Raw genomic sequence first — 17,047 nt, 5'->3', positions numbered from 1 at the left:
ATAAAATGCTTAAAATATACTGTTTTGCCCAATTTCCGAAGGTTTGTTTATATCTCACTTACGTGCACTTTCACCGCCAGTGGACCATCGTCATGATGTCATTTAAGCCAAACAGACCGGGAGCAGCTCTGTGTTTACTTGCGAACCGAGCACACGTTTAGGAGGTTCATTTATTTAACCACTTTCTAAATATACTTTTTTTTTTTGCTGGAGAGAAACATACCGGTACAGGGCTAATTTTCAACAATTCAATAATAACATATACCAGGACATTTAGGGCCTGTCCACACGAGTGCGCCGCCTCACCCAATACACTGTCGTTTTGAAAAAAATCTCCATAAACACGGCGTCGTTTCCAGAAATATCTGCGTCCACATGGATTCACTGGAAACGACCCAAAACGCTGTAGTACATATGCCAGGCCTGTATGTGGCGCTGTGACGCCACCACACCAATACACTAAAACCGGAAGAGAAGCCATGGAGCATGCGTATAAAGGTTACGCGCTATTTACAAACAAGCTCATAACACGAGAAGAGGACGATCATGGCCAGCGCAACTCTGAGAGGAAGAGGAGAGTCTTTTGTGTGGACCGACAATGAAATGGAACTATATGGTAGAAGCCTGTAGTCCGTCATTGTTGTTGTTATGACGCGTCTAGCGGCGGAGGCTGAGGTTAAAGGTTAGAGAGGCGGGGCTAATACGTCATCGTTTCTGAAAAAATCTGCATTCGCCATCCAGATGACTCCGGGCTATCCGCCGTTTTAGGATTTTCCCACTCTGGGACCCGTTTTCAAAAAATACCGGTTTCACACCTCGAAAAAGCCAGATCCGTCTGGACGCGAGGCCGAAACGATAAAGTATTTATGCGGCTTCGACAAAAACGTACTCGTGTGGACGGGCCCTTAATGGAGTTCCCCACTGATGTGCACAGGGGCACACACACATAATCCCTATAATAGAACGTAAATTCGTTTATATTGCGAATATAATTTATTGCTAATATTAATACAAGCATTATACTATTTATAGCCTACTCTAAACATACACACAAACATTAATCATGTTAGGTAGCTATTGTAAATCAACTTCAACTTAGTGGCCACTTTATTAGGAACACTTGTGTACACCCATGCATGTCAGCCATTGTCATGTTAGCAGGCTAGCAGTTAGTATGTTAGCTGTGACTAATCAACTTCAACTTAATGGCCACATTATTAGGAACAGGTGTGTCTGTATAAACGCGCACATACTGTACATTTAGCATGCAAATGGCATGTGAACTGTTAGCATGTTAGCATGCCCGCAGGTATCATTTTAGCTGTGACAAATTAACTTCAGCTTATAATAATAATAATAATAAGTTAAATTTATATAGCGCCTTTCAAGAAACCCAAGGACGCTTTACAATTATAGACAAAAAATAAATAAATAAAAATAGAAAAAATAAAAATAATATTAAATAATAATAATAAAAAAAGTAAAAAGTCCACCGAGTAAGGGTCAGGATGTAATTCCCGTGGTGTAGCAGCCACAGTCCCACCAAAAGGCACATGAAAACGAGTCCCACATCTCCAGCACCGCCGCCGTGACACCGTCAGCAACATTGCTCGAACACCATGCCATGGATCCACAAAGCGAGCAGAAAAGGTCTGCCACGCAGAGCGCTGGTGTGTCCCAAACCGCCTGCACAGCCGCTGCGACGCCACCAAGCAACATCACTCGGAACATCACGCCAAGCACTAAAGCACAGAGCGCTGGACAACCACGATGTAAAATGAGCAACAGGCTCACTGCAGTCCATAGCTGGGAGCGCAGGCATCACCCACGGCGAACCAAGGCCTGGAGGGAATCAACGCCCAAAACTGGGTCTGGAGCTACACCACAACCGGCGGACAAAAACACTCAAACAAACATCAAACTACACAAACACACAGAAAAAAATAAATAAAAAAATGAAAATAGAAAAATAAAAAAAATAAAAATAAAATAAAAAAAGCTCTGGTGAGAAGCGGCAGCCAGAACGCGCACGACGCACTCTCGACCAGAAACGGAAACGAAAAAAGTGAATGGCTTAGTGGCCACTTCATTAGGAACACTTGCGTTCGGACATACATACACACACACAGACATTTATCATGTTAGTCAATAGCATGCTGGCAGGTGGCCATGACAAACTATCCCTTTTGTCTTATTTCCAAAATGATTGTGCAGGATCCCTCAGGATTCTTTACTTGAAAAATTACAAGCAAAGGTAAAAATGTTTACGTCCAATCTTCTCCTTTTTGCTTGAGCATTGCTGGTCCGTTTCTTCTTTGACTGCTTGATTTTGTGCTCGAATTTTGTTGGAACAGTGTCAGGTTTGAGACTTCTCTGTCCAACACTGACACCTAAACTCTCCAACAGATGGGGATTCTTCAAACATGAATCAATGAATCCTCCTCGAAGTGATCGGAGCATAGAGCGGCGTATTTACCCGGCTGCCAACTCTCTTGCGTCACACGCACAATCCACTCTCTCCTCCTCTTTTGGAAAACGGTAAAAACTTCTTCCTGAACTGGTCCTGTTGTTACAGTTCACTGCACATCAATAAGGCATGGGTTTTCTTTGGAAATTCCTGATTGCACGTCTGTAATCAAGCCGAACGGTAATGAAAATACACGGAAGTGGACTCAACTCAAGCGGTTTGTTTGGCTTAAATGACGTCACGCGCCGAGTGGTCACGGAAATAGCCGACAGAAATTCCCCACGATCCGCGCTAACTTATTTTAATTATTACTTATTAACAATACGTCTTGGGACCAGAAGAAAATTACAGAGGGTTTTTTAATATATAGTTTCAAATGTTCCGACTCTCACCTATGGTCATGAGCTTTGGGTAATGACCGAAAGAACAAGATCGCGGATACAAGCGGCCGAAATGAGTTTCCTTCGCAGGGTGGCTGGGCGCTCCCTTAGAGATAGGGTGAGAAGCACAGTCACTCGGGAGGAGCTCGGAGTAGAGCCGCTGCTCCTCCACATCGAGAGGAATCAGCTGAGGTGGCTCGGGCATCTTTTTCGGATGCCTCCTGGACGCCTCCCTGGGGAGGTGTTCCAGGCATGTCCCCCCGGGAGGAGGCCCCGGGGAAGACCCAGGACACGCTGGAGGGACGATGTCTCTCGGCTGGCCTGGGAACGCCTCGGTGTTCTTCCCGAGGAGCTGGCCGAGGTGTCTGGGGAAAGGGAAGTTTGGGCTTCCATGCTTAGACTGCTGCCTCCGCGACCCGGTCCCGGATAAAGCGGAAGAAGACGAGTTTCAAATGTGCATAAAATGAAAATTGTTGCCTGTGACCTTTAATACTCTAATGCTAGTTTGTGGATTACCCTGTCTTCTTTCATGCTAATGTGTGTTTTAAATTATTTTCTCTAATGCTAGTGTATGTTTTAGCCTGTTTTCTTTCATGTGCTTAAGCCTGTTTTCTATAATGTTAGTGTGTTCTTTAGCTTGTTTTCTCCAACGCCAGTTAATGTTTTAGCCTGTTTTGTTTAATGGCAGTTTGTGTTTCAGGCTGTTTTGTTATGCTAATCTGTGGGTTAGCCTGCGCTATTTGTTTTTTAGCTATTCATGCAATGAAAGTGTGTGAGTCTGTGAGTCATGTGTTAGTTACTTCCACGTTTCTGTCAGTGTCTCTGAAGTACACAGATGACAGATTTGAGTCATGAGCTCTGGAAGTGTGTGTCCGTGTGTATTGAAAGGAGATGTTTAAGAAATCTTTTGTGTGCACGTGTGTAATCGTGTCTTATCTTTTGATCATTTGCTGTTAAAATGTCGTGTGTGTAAACAGAGGCCAGGTGGGTGGGTCCTGGTGGGCGTGGTTATGTAAATACGCACATTTGACAGACAGAGGGGCCGTTTATTTTAGTGTCTGTTGGACTGAAACGGAAAATGAGCAACACACCAGCTATGAAGAATGCTGAGTGAGTGTGTGTGTGGGGGGGCTTTCTGGAAATGTCTGGCTGGGACTTTCAAAATACACACACACACACACACAAAATCATACACAGAATGCACACAAGGAATAATTGAATAAAAGAAAGCGCCAAAGACCCTCAGGCTTCGATTAGCTTAGTGAAGTTATAGATGCTCGTAGTGTGTGTGTGTGTGTGTGTGTGAGAGAGAGAGAGTTTGAGAAAGATTCTGAATGGTAGATTTGCCTCAGGCTGTGCTGATTAAAAGGCTTTCAGTCATACACACACACACACACACACACACACACACGCTCTAACATGTTCTTCCTAAAAGGCTAACTGTTGACTGGAGGCTACTTTTAGCAGAGCGAGAGTGGGAAAGATACGCAGAAAGTGAGAGAGATACAAAAAGAAAGATAAAGTGACAGGCAGTGAAAATGAGAGCAGATCAGACAGACAGAAACAGAGACATCTCAGGATGTCAGGAATAGACCTCAGGTGGGAGAGACAGGACGGCGACAGAGACAGAGGGATAGAAAGTAAGACAGATGAGAAGAGAGCAAGACAAACAGCTGGATAGAGAGATAGACAGATGGACATGGGGTAGAGAAAGCTGGAGATAGTGAGAAGCAGACAGGTAGAGAGACAGATAGCTGGACAGAGGAACAGCAAGTCAGAGGAATACACAGTGGGAAAGATGGACAGAGGGAGAGAAAGACAGAAAGATTGATAGAGAGACACACAGACTAACAGAAGGAACAGAATATAGAGAGAGATAGCTGAACAGTAGGGTAGAGAGTCAGATGGACAGATGTATCGAGAGAGACCGATATCTGGACAGATGGATAGCGCGATAGTGAGAGAGAGAGACAGAAAGGTGGATAGAGAGAGAGATGGATAGCGGGACATGGACAGAGGAGTAGAGAAAGACAGACAAATGGACAGAGGGATAGAAAGGGAGACAGATGGACAGACGGATACAGAGAGAGAGACAGCATGTTTTTGCCTTTCAGCATTCGAGTTGCTCAGTCTTCAGTCTTCACACACACACACACACACTGGCCTCTTTTTTGGCTTTGCGTGTTTAAGCAAGTATTCATTTTTACGGAATGTGGATGAGCACCACTGTGTGTGTGTGTGTGTGTGTGTGTGTGTGTGTGTGTGTGTGTGTGTGTGTGTGTTATGAATGTATTAATGTGCTCAGACAGTGGTTGACAGATACACAAAGACTCCAGCCGCTCTTTTGTGTTTGGGGGCCTCACCATACACACTGACCACTGTGTGTCGCCTGCGGCTCGTCTGTGTGCATGCGTGTGCGTGCGTGTGTGTGTGTGTGTGTGTGTGTGTGCGTGCGTGTGTGTGTGTGTGTGTGTGTGAGAGAGAGAGTTGCACACAAGGAGTTTATTCAGTTATAACGTTGATACATTGAGACATACAGTGAGATTTGACTAAATTCCATCTGCGTATGGTGTGTGTGTGTGTATGTGTGTGCTGCAATAAATATTCTTCCACACTGTTTTTTTATGCTTCTGCAAAATATTACATACAGTTAAGCTCATAAAACCACAGATTTTCGTTGTTATGTTTTTTTCCCGCATTTTTCTTTCTCTCATGTTGGTTCTTGTGAATTCTCGCCTGTTCCGTCATACAAAAGCTACTAATCTATGATTTTAAGAACACAAAGACCTGGGTTATAATTGCTCGCAGTGCTTCTGGGAATGACGTGAAACAAACTTCTGAACTTTTGTGGTGTTTCAAATCGGTAGGAGGCTCTTAGCCCTTCACAGGCTGTCAATCAAATGGGGGGGGGGGGGGGGGGGGGGCTAAATAACAGTTTTAAGAAACGAAAGTGTGTTTTGTTGTCTGATGTGTAAATGTTCTATTTTATTTGTAATTGGCTAAGTTACAAGATTCACTGCAAGTAAACGACACATGAACGCTGATTTTATAACAACTACGTTACGTTGAGCTCAACGAAAATGAAATAAGTTACTGACAATGTAAATACAGTTCTGTTGAATTTCCCATTCTGATGAGTTAATTTTCTGTAACAGCAGCTCATCTGCAAAACGATGCAGGTTACGTTATTTTTCATCGTTTCTATAGTAACAGCTCATTCACAGGAACTTGTATATTCGACCGTCCACATAAACAGGTAAAAACATGTGTAATTGTTCATAGAGTGATATTTTTTGCCAGGAAATATTTATTTTTGTCGCATTTATGGAAGGAGTCTCCAGTGTGAGTGAGTGCTTTGTTGTAACGTTTTCAGACATGGGAAGGTCTTCGGGATAAAGGAGTTTGTGGTTTCTTGCGAACATGACAAGCTGTGGGGGGTTTTTTTGGTCCAAGTAACATCAGCAAAAAGGAAAAAAAGAAAGGCTGTGATAACAGGAACAAACTTGTTTCTACACCATTAAACATGACAATGAGCAGATAGATAATAAAAGTTGATCAAATAAAAAATTCTTAGCATGGACAATCTGTGGTCATATAATACCCTTTCTCCACCAAGGCAGTTCCAGGGCCAGTTCGGAGCCAGTGCCTAATCTCAAACCAGTTATTTTCAATAGCCAAAGAACCAGCTCCAAGCCAGGAAGACTGGTTCCAAAGTGGCACCAACACTTTGTTGGTCTAGAACCAAGAACCATGTATGTCAGGGGTGAGGGGCAGGATTCTCGTGCCCAACAAGACCAACTAAAACTTTGTAACCACCATTTTTAAAAATCCAAAGCTAGCATAGCATCTAGTCTGACTAATCTAGTAGTGTTGTTGTGCTTAGTGCTATGTTGCTGGGAAAGCGGGGATGTATTCAGACGTTTACAGTGTCATAATGATGTGGCTCTATAGTGGCTCTTTCACTAATGGAAAAACAAACCGGTGTTCTGTAAAGTCATCCTACGTCTTGGATTTGTCCTACCAAGCCTACTGCGCATGCGCAGAACACATGACATCATATCTTGGAACGAGTTTTGTCCTACCGATCAGCTGGGCTGATAGAAAATCGGTGAGTATTTCACGCATTTGCCGATTTTTATGTTTTGTGCGTATTGGTCGAGTCTTTGGCCGAGTCAAATAATTTGTAATGACTTGTTTTGAATAATAAAACGGTCTGTATGAGAACTTGCTAATTCTGTCACGCAGTGGGCACTGGGCAGTCCAAGTTATGATGGGGCATCGTTTCGTTTGTTTATAAATACTGTATTTTATACATTTCTGAATTGCAAATATGCCTACATTGTAATTATTGGATTTCGCATATGCGCAGTAGGCTTGGTAGGACAAATCCAAGAGGTAGGATAACTTTACAGAACACCGGTTCTTAGAAGGTTTGCAAGTTGAACTACCGTAACTCTGAACCAGCACTAGCACCAGCCCAGAACTAGCACCTAGTTCAGAATAATCACTATGGAACATGCTGTTTTTGGAAATGAATCAAGTTCAGGGTTGTAACAGCTGCACCACGCTGAAAAGTTACTGATTAATTTTCTGTAAAAGCATGCCCTGTTATGCTTTATTTCTGAGTTAACAACACTATTTCACTCCTTGCTGGATGAAATAGCGCAACTGTTTACCAGTGAGTTGATTTGACTAAGTAGCGCCACGTCTACTTCATGAACATTTTACAGAAACATCAGTAGCCGGGGCGGCACGGTGGTGTAGTGGTTAGCGCTGTCGCCTCACAGCAAGAAGGTCCGGGTTCGAGCCCCGTGGCTGGCGAGGGCCTTTCTGTGCGGAGTTTGCATGTTCTCTCCGTGTCCGCGTGGGTTTCCTCCGGGTGCTCCGGTTTCCCCCAAAGACATGCAGGTTAGGTTAACTGGTGACTCTAAATTGACCGTAGGTGTGAATGGTTGTCTGTGTCTATGTGTCAGCCCTGTGATGATCTGGCGACTTGTCCAGGGTGTACCCCGCCTTTCGCCCGTAGTCAGCTGGGATAGGCTCCAGCTTGCCTGCGACCCTGTAGAACAGGATAAAGCAGCTAGAGATGATGAGATGAGATGATGAGATCAGTAGCCGGAGCCTCAAGTGCCTTTTGTGCTATATGAAAAATGATATACGCATTGTAACCAGAACTAGGGTGAGGTATCTTTTGCATTTTATACTCTCCATTATTACTCTTCAATTACTGAAAGCTCTCAGTGTTGGTGCTTGGTGGAGAATAGCATTTGAGGGTGATTCCCCATGATCAAAAACTAGCAATCGCCCTCAAATGTCATTCTCCACCAAACACCAACACTTTCCATTAATAAAAACTCTCAGTGATGGAGAGTATTGGTGTTTGAGGGTTATTGCTGGTTTTTAATAATGGGGTATGTTGACGCAAAAGATACCTCATTTCCGATTCTGCTCCTCGATGCCCTGTTTCGATTCCAAAATGTTTAGATAACAAAACAACTTTTACAGTTTACCTCAGTCCATCTTTCACACTGTGATTACTTTATCCATGCGTGCTAGCTCATATCTAAGCAGATGGACACGCTTTTGTGTCGATGTGTGGCATCATCATGACGTAAACAGATCCTGGCTGATAGCTACATACAGTAGGTCCTTGCAGATATATAGCCTTTGCAGTAATAAAGTGTTAGAGTAGAACCGCAAATAGTACAGGTATCCAGTACTTAGCATTTTGAATTTGGTTCTAATTTGGAACCGAGTTTCAGTTCCCGACCCTAACTATAATGTACCTAGGTAGCTAGATTATTTTTTCACCTAACTACTGTGAAGAGAAAGCTCTGCGTTAAAATATATCCATGTGACTTGATGTAAAATCTCATTATATTTGTAAACGGTAATATTTCTACCAGTACTCTATCCATTTACATTTGGCAGATGCCTTTGTCTTGAGCGACGTACTGTACTTGCCTTCATGCTTGACCTGACTGATCCCTCGCTGCTTTTCTGAAAACTTTTTTTCAGCTGTTGGAATGGCTTTGCTGTGATGGAAAAAAAATCCCAGAGCAGCGTTGCAGATAAAAGAAAAACAAGTAGTGTGAAAGCAGCCATGAGCTAACAGAGGCCCGTGATTGGCCAGTGATGCATCAATTGTAGAAAAGGAAGGCCGTCCCTCACACCAGATTCCGGGAGACGGATACTGTAGCTGTGGCATCACCGGGAGTCGAACTGGGAATCTGATGAATGAAAATATTTAATATTGAGACAGAAAGAGAGACACAGTGAGAGAGAGAAAGCCAAGGCCAGACGCAGAGCCAGACAGTGCCATTAAAAAGTGTGTAAATGTGTGTTTATCTTTGTTAGTAAACTGAGCATGCTGGTGTGTGTGTGTGTATGTGTGTGTGTGTGTCATTCCTCTCTCTGTCCCATCCTGCTGTCATGGTAACTATGTGTGTAAAGTACGGTGGCCCACAGGAGCCAAATGAGCCGTGAATAATTTATGCCTTAATGACTTCATTCACATCAATACACTCCTACTGTGTGTGTGTGTGTGTGTGTGTGTGTGTGTGTGTGTGTGTGTGTGTGATGTGACAGAAACGAGCATCTAAAGCAATTTTGAAAATTGCTTTAAGTGTGTTTGGGTTTTGTTGCGCTATAAAAAGATGATGCAGGGGTTTTCCGTCAAAATTAGTGTGTGTGTGTTGTCTCATGTCTTTGATTCAAATTCCTCTTTGTGAAATGATTTCAGGCAATATCCTGAAACACAGTCACGAACAGGCGCGTGTTGTTTTTGTGTGTGTGTGTGTGTGTGTGTGTACTGCTCTCTTTGTCTCTCTGTGCTGGTGTTAAGTTTGTCTCACGCTCTGAATTGCTCAGCAGGAGAAAAAAGCCAAAACAATTAAAGTTGTCAAAAACAGCAGCATTAATCACACACTTGTGTGTCGTTAATTAATTGTGATTAATTGCTGTAATTCCGCCTCATTAAATGTGTCACACACTCAGTTAGTGTCCAGGTGCGGTGTGTTTAATTAACCTTGTCACAACATCACAATAAGTGTGTGTGTGTGTGTGTGTGTGTGTGTGTGTGTGTGTGTGTGTGTGTGTGTGTGTGTGTGTGTGTGTTGCTAATTATTAATTCCATGCCCCTGCACTCTGAATTTGGGAAGAAGTCAAAAAGGACTATTTAATCCTAATCTTAAAATTAATCCAGGTTTTAGGCCTAATTCTAACTTCAGTCTTAAACTACTACACACCACTACACACACACTGTGTTTGGGATGATGCCAGAAAAGTTATCTCTATCTATGTTCCTAATCCTCGTAATCACAGCCTAATCCTAATTAGTATTAATTCTCACCCTGAATCTGAACACGACAACCATTAACTCTTATCCTAATCCCAACTTTAATCCTAACTCTAATCTGAATCCAATCTCTAGTTTAATCCTCACCTTTATATACACACACTCCTCTTTGTTTCCCATATTTTAGTTGTAGGATGAACCCCAAAAGACACAACCCTAGCTCTAATCCTAATCCCAGTTCTATTCCTAATCCCAATCTCATGCTTAATTCTAATTTTAACCCAGATTCTAATCCTAAATTTAACTCCAACCCTCCAAGTACACACACATTTCTGAACTTGCTGGGTTTCAGATAAATACAGTATGAAACATGAAAGGGACCTTTAATTCTAATATTAACATTAAGGTTAATCCCACTATTAATCATAACTCCTAATCCAGATACTAATCCTACTATGACCATTACACTATAAACACTTCTGGGGCAAATTCAAAATAATATTTAGAAAATAATATTTAACCCTAATCTGAATCCCAATCTTTACGTTAACCTTATTCTTACCTGTAATCCTAATCTTAACTTTAATCCTAACTCCTTCACTACTCTCTCTCTCTCTCTCTCTCTCTCTCTCTCTCTCAGACTCAGTGTATTTGGAACAAACCCAAAGAGGGATCTAAACTTAATTTTAACCATAACCTTAAAGATAACCCCAAAATTAATCCTAACTCCACTAATGCAGGCTGTAATCGCAATCCCAATCATAACTCTAACTCCAAACACACACATACACATTTTCCTGTATGTATGGTGTTTGGAACAATGTAAAAAAAATTATATATATAAACAAATAAAAATAAAAACAGTGTTCACCCTAATTTTAATCCCAATCTGAAAATTAAATTTAACTCTACTCCAAATTCAAGCTGTAATCCCAGTCATAACTCTAGACACACTACTAGACAACTAGACTCATATGTACTGTTTCGAATGATAATAAATAAATAGTGTTAACCCTAATTTTAATCCTAATCTCAATCCTAATTCTAATCCAGTCCTAAAACTAACTCAACACACATTCTTGCATTAGTTTCTTTAAAATGATGTTTAAAAAAAGGCAGGGGTTAACACGACTTCAAACCCTAGTTTTGATCCTAAGCCTAACTCTAATCCAAGTCTCGATTCTAATCCTGACTTTTTCCTTCACACCTTCCTGTACATACTGCATCAGGAATGAAGTCAGAAATCTTAATCCTCACCCCAAACATGATCTAAATTCTAATATCAGATTGTAATACTTATCCTAATTTTAATCTCAACACACACACACACACACACACACACACATGGGCCTTGCATTCAGGATATAGCTGAATAAATAAACTTTAACCCTGATTGTACTTTCACTCTTCTCTCTATCTATAAACGTCTATAACATCTATAAAGCTGCGCATATAAACGTCTCACTGTGTGTGTGTGTGGACAGATGGACTCAGACAGCTGTGTGTGTAGTGATTGGTTTGTGAGTGTGTGAAAGACAACACTGAGACCTCGACTGTGTTTGAACAGGAATATTTCACTTTGTCTCTCTCTCTCTCTCTCTCTCTCTCTCTCACACACACACACACACACACACACACACAGACTGGAATCTTGGCGAATAGAAACTTTAAACATCTTGAACTGATCATGTGTGAGGGATGAAGGAGAAACAGAGTCACCGTTTGCTTTTCATCTTGCAGAGAGAGAGAGAGAGAGAGAGAGTGTGTGTGTGTGTGTGTGTGTGTGTGTGTGTGTGTGTGTGTGTGTGTGTGTGTCTCAGACCTCTGTGAGGTCTGTGGGAAAGTTTGTGGTGTCTGGCTACACAAACACACGCCCAAAATACAGAAACATTTATGGCTAAACAAAACAAACTTATGACTGTGTGTGTGTGTGTGTGTGTGTGAGAGAGAGAGAGAGAGAGAGAGAGAGATGTCGTTAATCCGTGGCCGCACTGCCAGGCTTACGCAGCGAGTGCTGAATGCTTCTGCTTCATAAACACCTCACTAATGAGGCTCTCGGGGGAGAGAAAACACACACACACACACACACACACACACACACACACACACACACACACACGCCACCTGCTCTTTCCTTGGTGTGTGTGTGTGTGTGTGTGTGTGTGTGTGTGTGTGTGTGTGTGTGTGTGTGAATGACATTTCCAGAGCTGACAGGTGGTCTCCCATACACCACTGGATATCGAAGTAGGGTTTCTCTGTGTGTGTGTGTGTGTGTGTGTGTGTGTGTGTGTGTGTGTGTGAGAGAGAGAGACAGAGAGACATTATATACATCCTCTCTGCCAAGTAAGACAACTGGCTAAAGAATGGACAGACTGAATAAGTGAAGAAAAAGAAAACACACACACACGTTGGTATCTCCATGAGGTAATTCCACTGACTTGTGCGTTCCTGTAGCTCGCAGTAACGTTTCCCTTTGCCTGTTGTTGCCTGGGATCTGGATTCCGTTATTGTTGCTATGGAAACGAACTCTGACTGTATTTACAGTACATCGTGTGAAACTCACTCGGCAAGTTTCAGATAATGAATTTAATGTTGCACAGTGTTATACAGTAAAAGTTTAACAAGTGCTAAAAGCCTCAGTTCTTCACACAGCGGTCACGGTGACGTGCTCATGCTTGCTAGTTAAGCTAAGCAGTTAGCAGAAGCTTCCTTCATGTCGTTTATCTTCACGAAGCTTACACTCTTCTGATGGCAGGAGGAACAGAAGGTTTAAAGTAAAAATAATCTGTTTTTTCGCATCTTATCGTTATTTAGCTAACGGATGTAATTGTAGTCCTGGGTTGTTATTTACTGAACAGTTTTCTGGGAAATATTAACAAGTGAAACATATTTTTCATTTATTTCATTTTATTGGCAAATATTACTGCTGTGTGTTACAAACTTTCCACTCCTTCTTCTTCTTCTTCTTCTTCTTCTTCTTCTTCTTCATCTTCTTCTTCTTCTTCATCTTTTTCATCTTCTCCTCCATCTTCATTTTGTTCTCATCCATCTTCTTCTCCTCATCTTCATTTTGTTCTCTTCTTCTTCTTCTTCTTCTTCTTCATCTTCTCCTCCTCCTCATCTTCATTTTGTTCTTCTTCTTCTGCTCCATCTTCATTTTGTTCTCATCCGTCTTCTTTTTCTTCATCTCCTCCCTCTTCATTTTGTTCTCATCCATCTTCTTCATCTTATTCTTCTCCTCCATCTTCATTTTGTTCTCTTCTTCTTCATCTTTTTCTTCATTTTTCTTCTTCTTCTTCTTCTTCTTCTTCTTCATTTTGTTCTCCTCCTCATCTTCTTCATATTTTTCTTCATCATCATCTTCTCCTCCTCCTCATCTTCATTTTGTTCTCTTCATCTTTTTCTTCTTCTTCATTTTGTTCTCATCCATCTTCTTCTCCTTCTCCTCCATATTCATTTTGTTCTCTTCTTCTTCATCTTTTTCTTTTTCTTCTTCATCATCTTCTCATCTTCATTTTGTTCTCTTCTTCTTCATCTTTTTCTTCATTTTTCTTCTTCTTCTTCTTCATTTTGTTCTCCTCCTCATCTTCTTCATCTTTTTCTTCATCATCATCATCATCATCATCTTCTCCTCCTCCTCATCTTCATTTTGTTCTCTTCATCTTTTTCTTCTTCTTCATTTTGTTCTCATCCATCTTCTTCTCCTTCTCCTCCATATTCATTTTGTTCTCTTCTTCTTCATCTTTTTCTTTTTCTTCTTCATCATCATCTTCTCATCTTCATTTTGTTCTCTTCTTCTTCATCTTTTTCTTCATTTTTCTTCTTCTTCTTCTTCTTCTTCTTCTTCTTCTTCATTTTGTTCTCCTCCTCATCTTCTTCATCTTTTTCTTCATCATCATCATCATCATCATCATCATCTTCTCCTCCTCCTCATCTTCATTTTGTTCTCTTCATCTTTTTCTTCTTCTTCATTTTGTTCTCATCCATCTTCTTCTCCTTCTCCTCCATATTCATTTTGTTCTCTTCTTCTTCATCTTTTTCTTTTTCTTCTTCATCATCATCTTCTCATCTTCATTTTGTTCTCTTCATCTTTTTCTTCTTCTAAATTTTGTTCTCATCCATCTTCTTCATCTTATTCTTCTCCTCCATCTTCATTTTGTTCTCTTCTTCTTCATCTTTTTCTTCTTCTTCATTTTGTTCTCATCCATCTTCTTCATCTTTTTCTTCTTCTTCATCATCATCTCCTCCTCATCTTCATTTTGTTCTCTTCATCTTTTTCTTCTTCTTCATTTTGTTCTCATCCATCTTCTCCTCATATTCATTTTGTTCTCTTCTTTTTCTTCTTCTTCATCTTTTTCTCCTCCATCTTCATTTTGTTCTCATCCATCATCTTCTTCTTCTTCTTCTTCTTCTTCTTCTCCTCCATCTTCATTTTGTTGTTGTTCTTCTTCATCTGCTCCATCTTCATTTTGTTCTTCTTCTTTTTCTTCATCTTCTTCTCCTCCATCTTCATTTTGTTCTCATCCATCTTCTTCTTCTTCTCCTCCATCTTCATTTTTTCTTCTTCTTCATCTTTTTCTTCATTTTGTTCTTATCCATCTTCTTCTTCATCTTTTTCTTCACCTTCTTCTTCTCCTCCTCCTCCATCTTCATTTTGTTCTCTTCTTCTTCTTCTTCTTCTTCTTCTTCTTCTTCATCTTTTTCTTCTTCTTCATTTTGTTCTCAGCCATCTTCTTCTTCTTCTTCTCCTCCATCTTCATTTTGTTCTCATCCATCTTCTTCCTCTTCTTCTTTTCTCTATTTTCTTGTTGTTCTTGTGCTTCTTTTCCTCTATCATCATCAGCTTCATTTTGCTCTTATTCATCATCATCTTCTCCTCCTCTAGCTTCTTCTTCCATCATCCTCTTCTTCTTTTGCTCCTCTACCTTTCCCCCCTTCCTTCTATTCAGCTATTTTTAAAGTCATGCTTTATTCATTACCCTATACAGTGCACTATTTTTGGTGTCCTCCATTTTGCAGTGATGTCCGTAAAACATCATGGAGAGAATCCAGTACACTTCTTTAATCCCTGTAATGTGCTCGAGGACTGTACCTGAGGAAGTAGCCATAACGCTCTGCACTGTTTGGAATACAGCAAGCTAATATGGCGATATTAGAATATCAAAATAATTTGATTCATTGCTAGTTTGTTAAAGGTTGTATGAATGTGTCTATAGTTGTGTTACGTTTGGTTTATAGTCAGCTCGCTTGCTTTATTACTTTATATCTAAGGAAATAATAAAACACTTCAGGACATGCTGTTACAGGTAAATAATCATGGAGGAGGTGGTGTGATGCAGCCTGATGGAAAATTGATTATTTTCCTAGAACAGCACATCCTAAATATATGTATTGCTCTTATGGAAGTGGACTTTGCCAACAATTTTTTTTTAATTTATTAAGATATAAGATGAATGAGATGCCATGCTTTTTATCCATTTATAGTTACATTTAATGTTGTGGAACACCTGCAAGACAGGTTATTTCTAGGTATCACTTACGTTACAGGAATTTCATTCCTCTCTCTCTCTCTCTTTGGGTAGTGTATGAAATCTTTACTTAATCACTAATCCTGTTCTCTATAACAGTTCCATGCTCCCGGTTTTCCAGTGTAAGGAATAGCGAGTAGGCCACTTCCTACTCGATAGTGTGTGTGTGTGTGTGTGTGTGTGTGTGTGAAATGTAAGTGTTAACTGCCCCCTAGTGGACAGAAGGACAATGATTCAACTTAGTAGCACAGACTCACTCATTCTTACATTGGAGCAAAAGAGAGAAAAGACAGAGATAGACAGAGTGAGACAGATATCTCTGTCTCTCAGAGAGAGAGAGAGAAACACACATATATAAAGAGAGACAGACAGAAAACAGAGAGACAGACATAGAGAAAGAGTGAGAGGGACAGATAGAGAGACAGACAGAAATTTCAGATAGAGGCAGACAGAGAGAGAGAGCGAGACTATTTTATAGTGAGAGTTGCGCTTCTCTGATTGGTCACATCAGCTCTCACTCTTTTGATTGACAGGCGTCTGAATGAAGAAGGGCCTCTGTCAGCTGCAAAGACAGACAGGCAATCTCTCTCTCTCTCTCTCTCTCTCTCTCTCTCTCTCTCTCTCTCTCACTCACACACACACACACACACACACACACACACACACACACAGTGACTGATGTATGTGGAATTTGATTGGCAGGTAAAATTGAATTTGCTGAAATTTGAGAAGGACTTCTTCATTAAAGTCAGCTCCTGTGGAGACACCACACACACACACACACACACACACAGTGGGGTTGAAGGTTGTACATCCTGAATGAAGCTGTGACTTCCTGCTGAACTGAAGGAACTGCTGTGTAGGGCTCCTTAACCCTCATCACTTCAGTACTGCCGTGTGTGTGAGGGGAGCAGAACATCTAATGTTAACCATGACACCAGGAATTTTAGTAATATGAAGTGATCAGATAAACATAAATTCATTTTACAGCACTGCTGCACTGAAATATAAAGAGACAAAAGACAATCTGAAAGCAACATAAGGACATTTGTCTGTCATGAATTCTTGTTTTTGGACAAAATTGAAATTATGTGTCATATATGTCTTCTTGTTTATAATTTTGGTGTGTGTGTGTGTGTGTGTGTGTGTGTGTGTGTGTGTGTGTGTGTTGCAGGGATCTGAGTGAGAATCAGATTCACGGCATTCCGAGAAAAGCGTTCCGAGGAGCTACAGAGATAAAAAACCTGTGAGTGTATGTGTGTGTGTGTATGTGTGTGTGTTATTAAAATGTAAGTGTTTGATAGGGTTGTAATTATTCAGAAATAATACAGAAAGGTTTAATAAGATCATTACACAACAGTAAAGGATAAAAGTT

The 17,047-nt window shown here is 40.9% G+C and overlaps 1 protein-coding gene across 2 annotated transcripts in view; it reads left to right on the top strand.

The window, feature by feature from the left end:
* The window catches only part of slit2 (slit homolog 2 (Drosophila)), a 138,989-nt gene that overhangs the window by 54,946 nt on the left and 66,996 nt on the right, over positions 1–17,047 (top strand). For both annotated transcript variants that reach the window (XM_060917128.1, XM_060917129.1), the window contains exon 6: positions 16,847–16,918. In XM_060917128.1, the coding sequence (XP_060773111.1) occupies positions 16,847–16,918 (72 nt within the window). The remainder of the gene's footprint in view (positions 1–16,846; positions 16,919–17,047) is intronic.

Source organism: Neoarius graeffei, chromosome 3 (genome assembly GCF_027579695.1).
Source record: "Neoarius graeffei isolate fNeoGra1 chromosome 3, fNeoGra1.pri, whole genome shotgun sequence".
Taxonomy (NCBI): domain Eukaryota; kingdom Metazoa; phylum Chordata; class Actinopteri; order Siluriformes; family Ariidae; genus Neoarius; species Neoarius graeffei.
The sequence above is the reverse complement of the archived record's forward strand: the minus strand, read 5'-3'. Positions and strand labels throughout refer to the sequence as shown.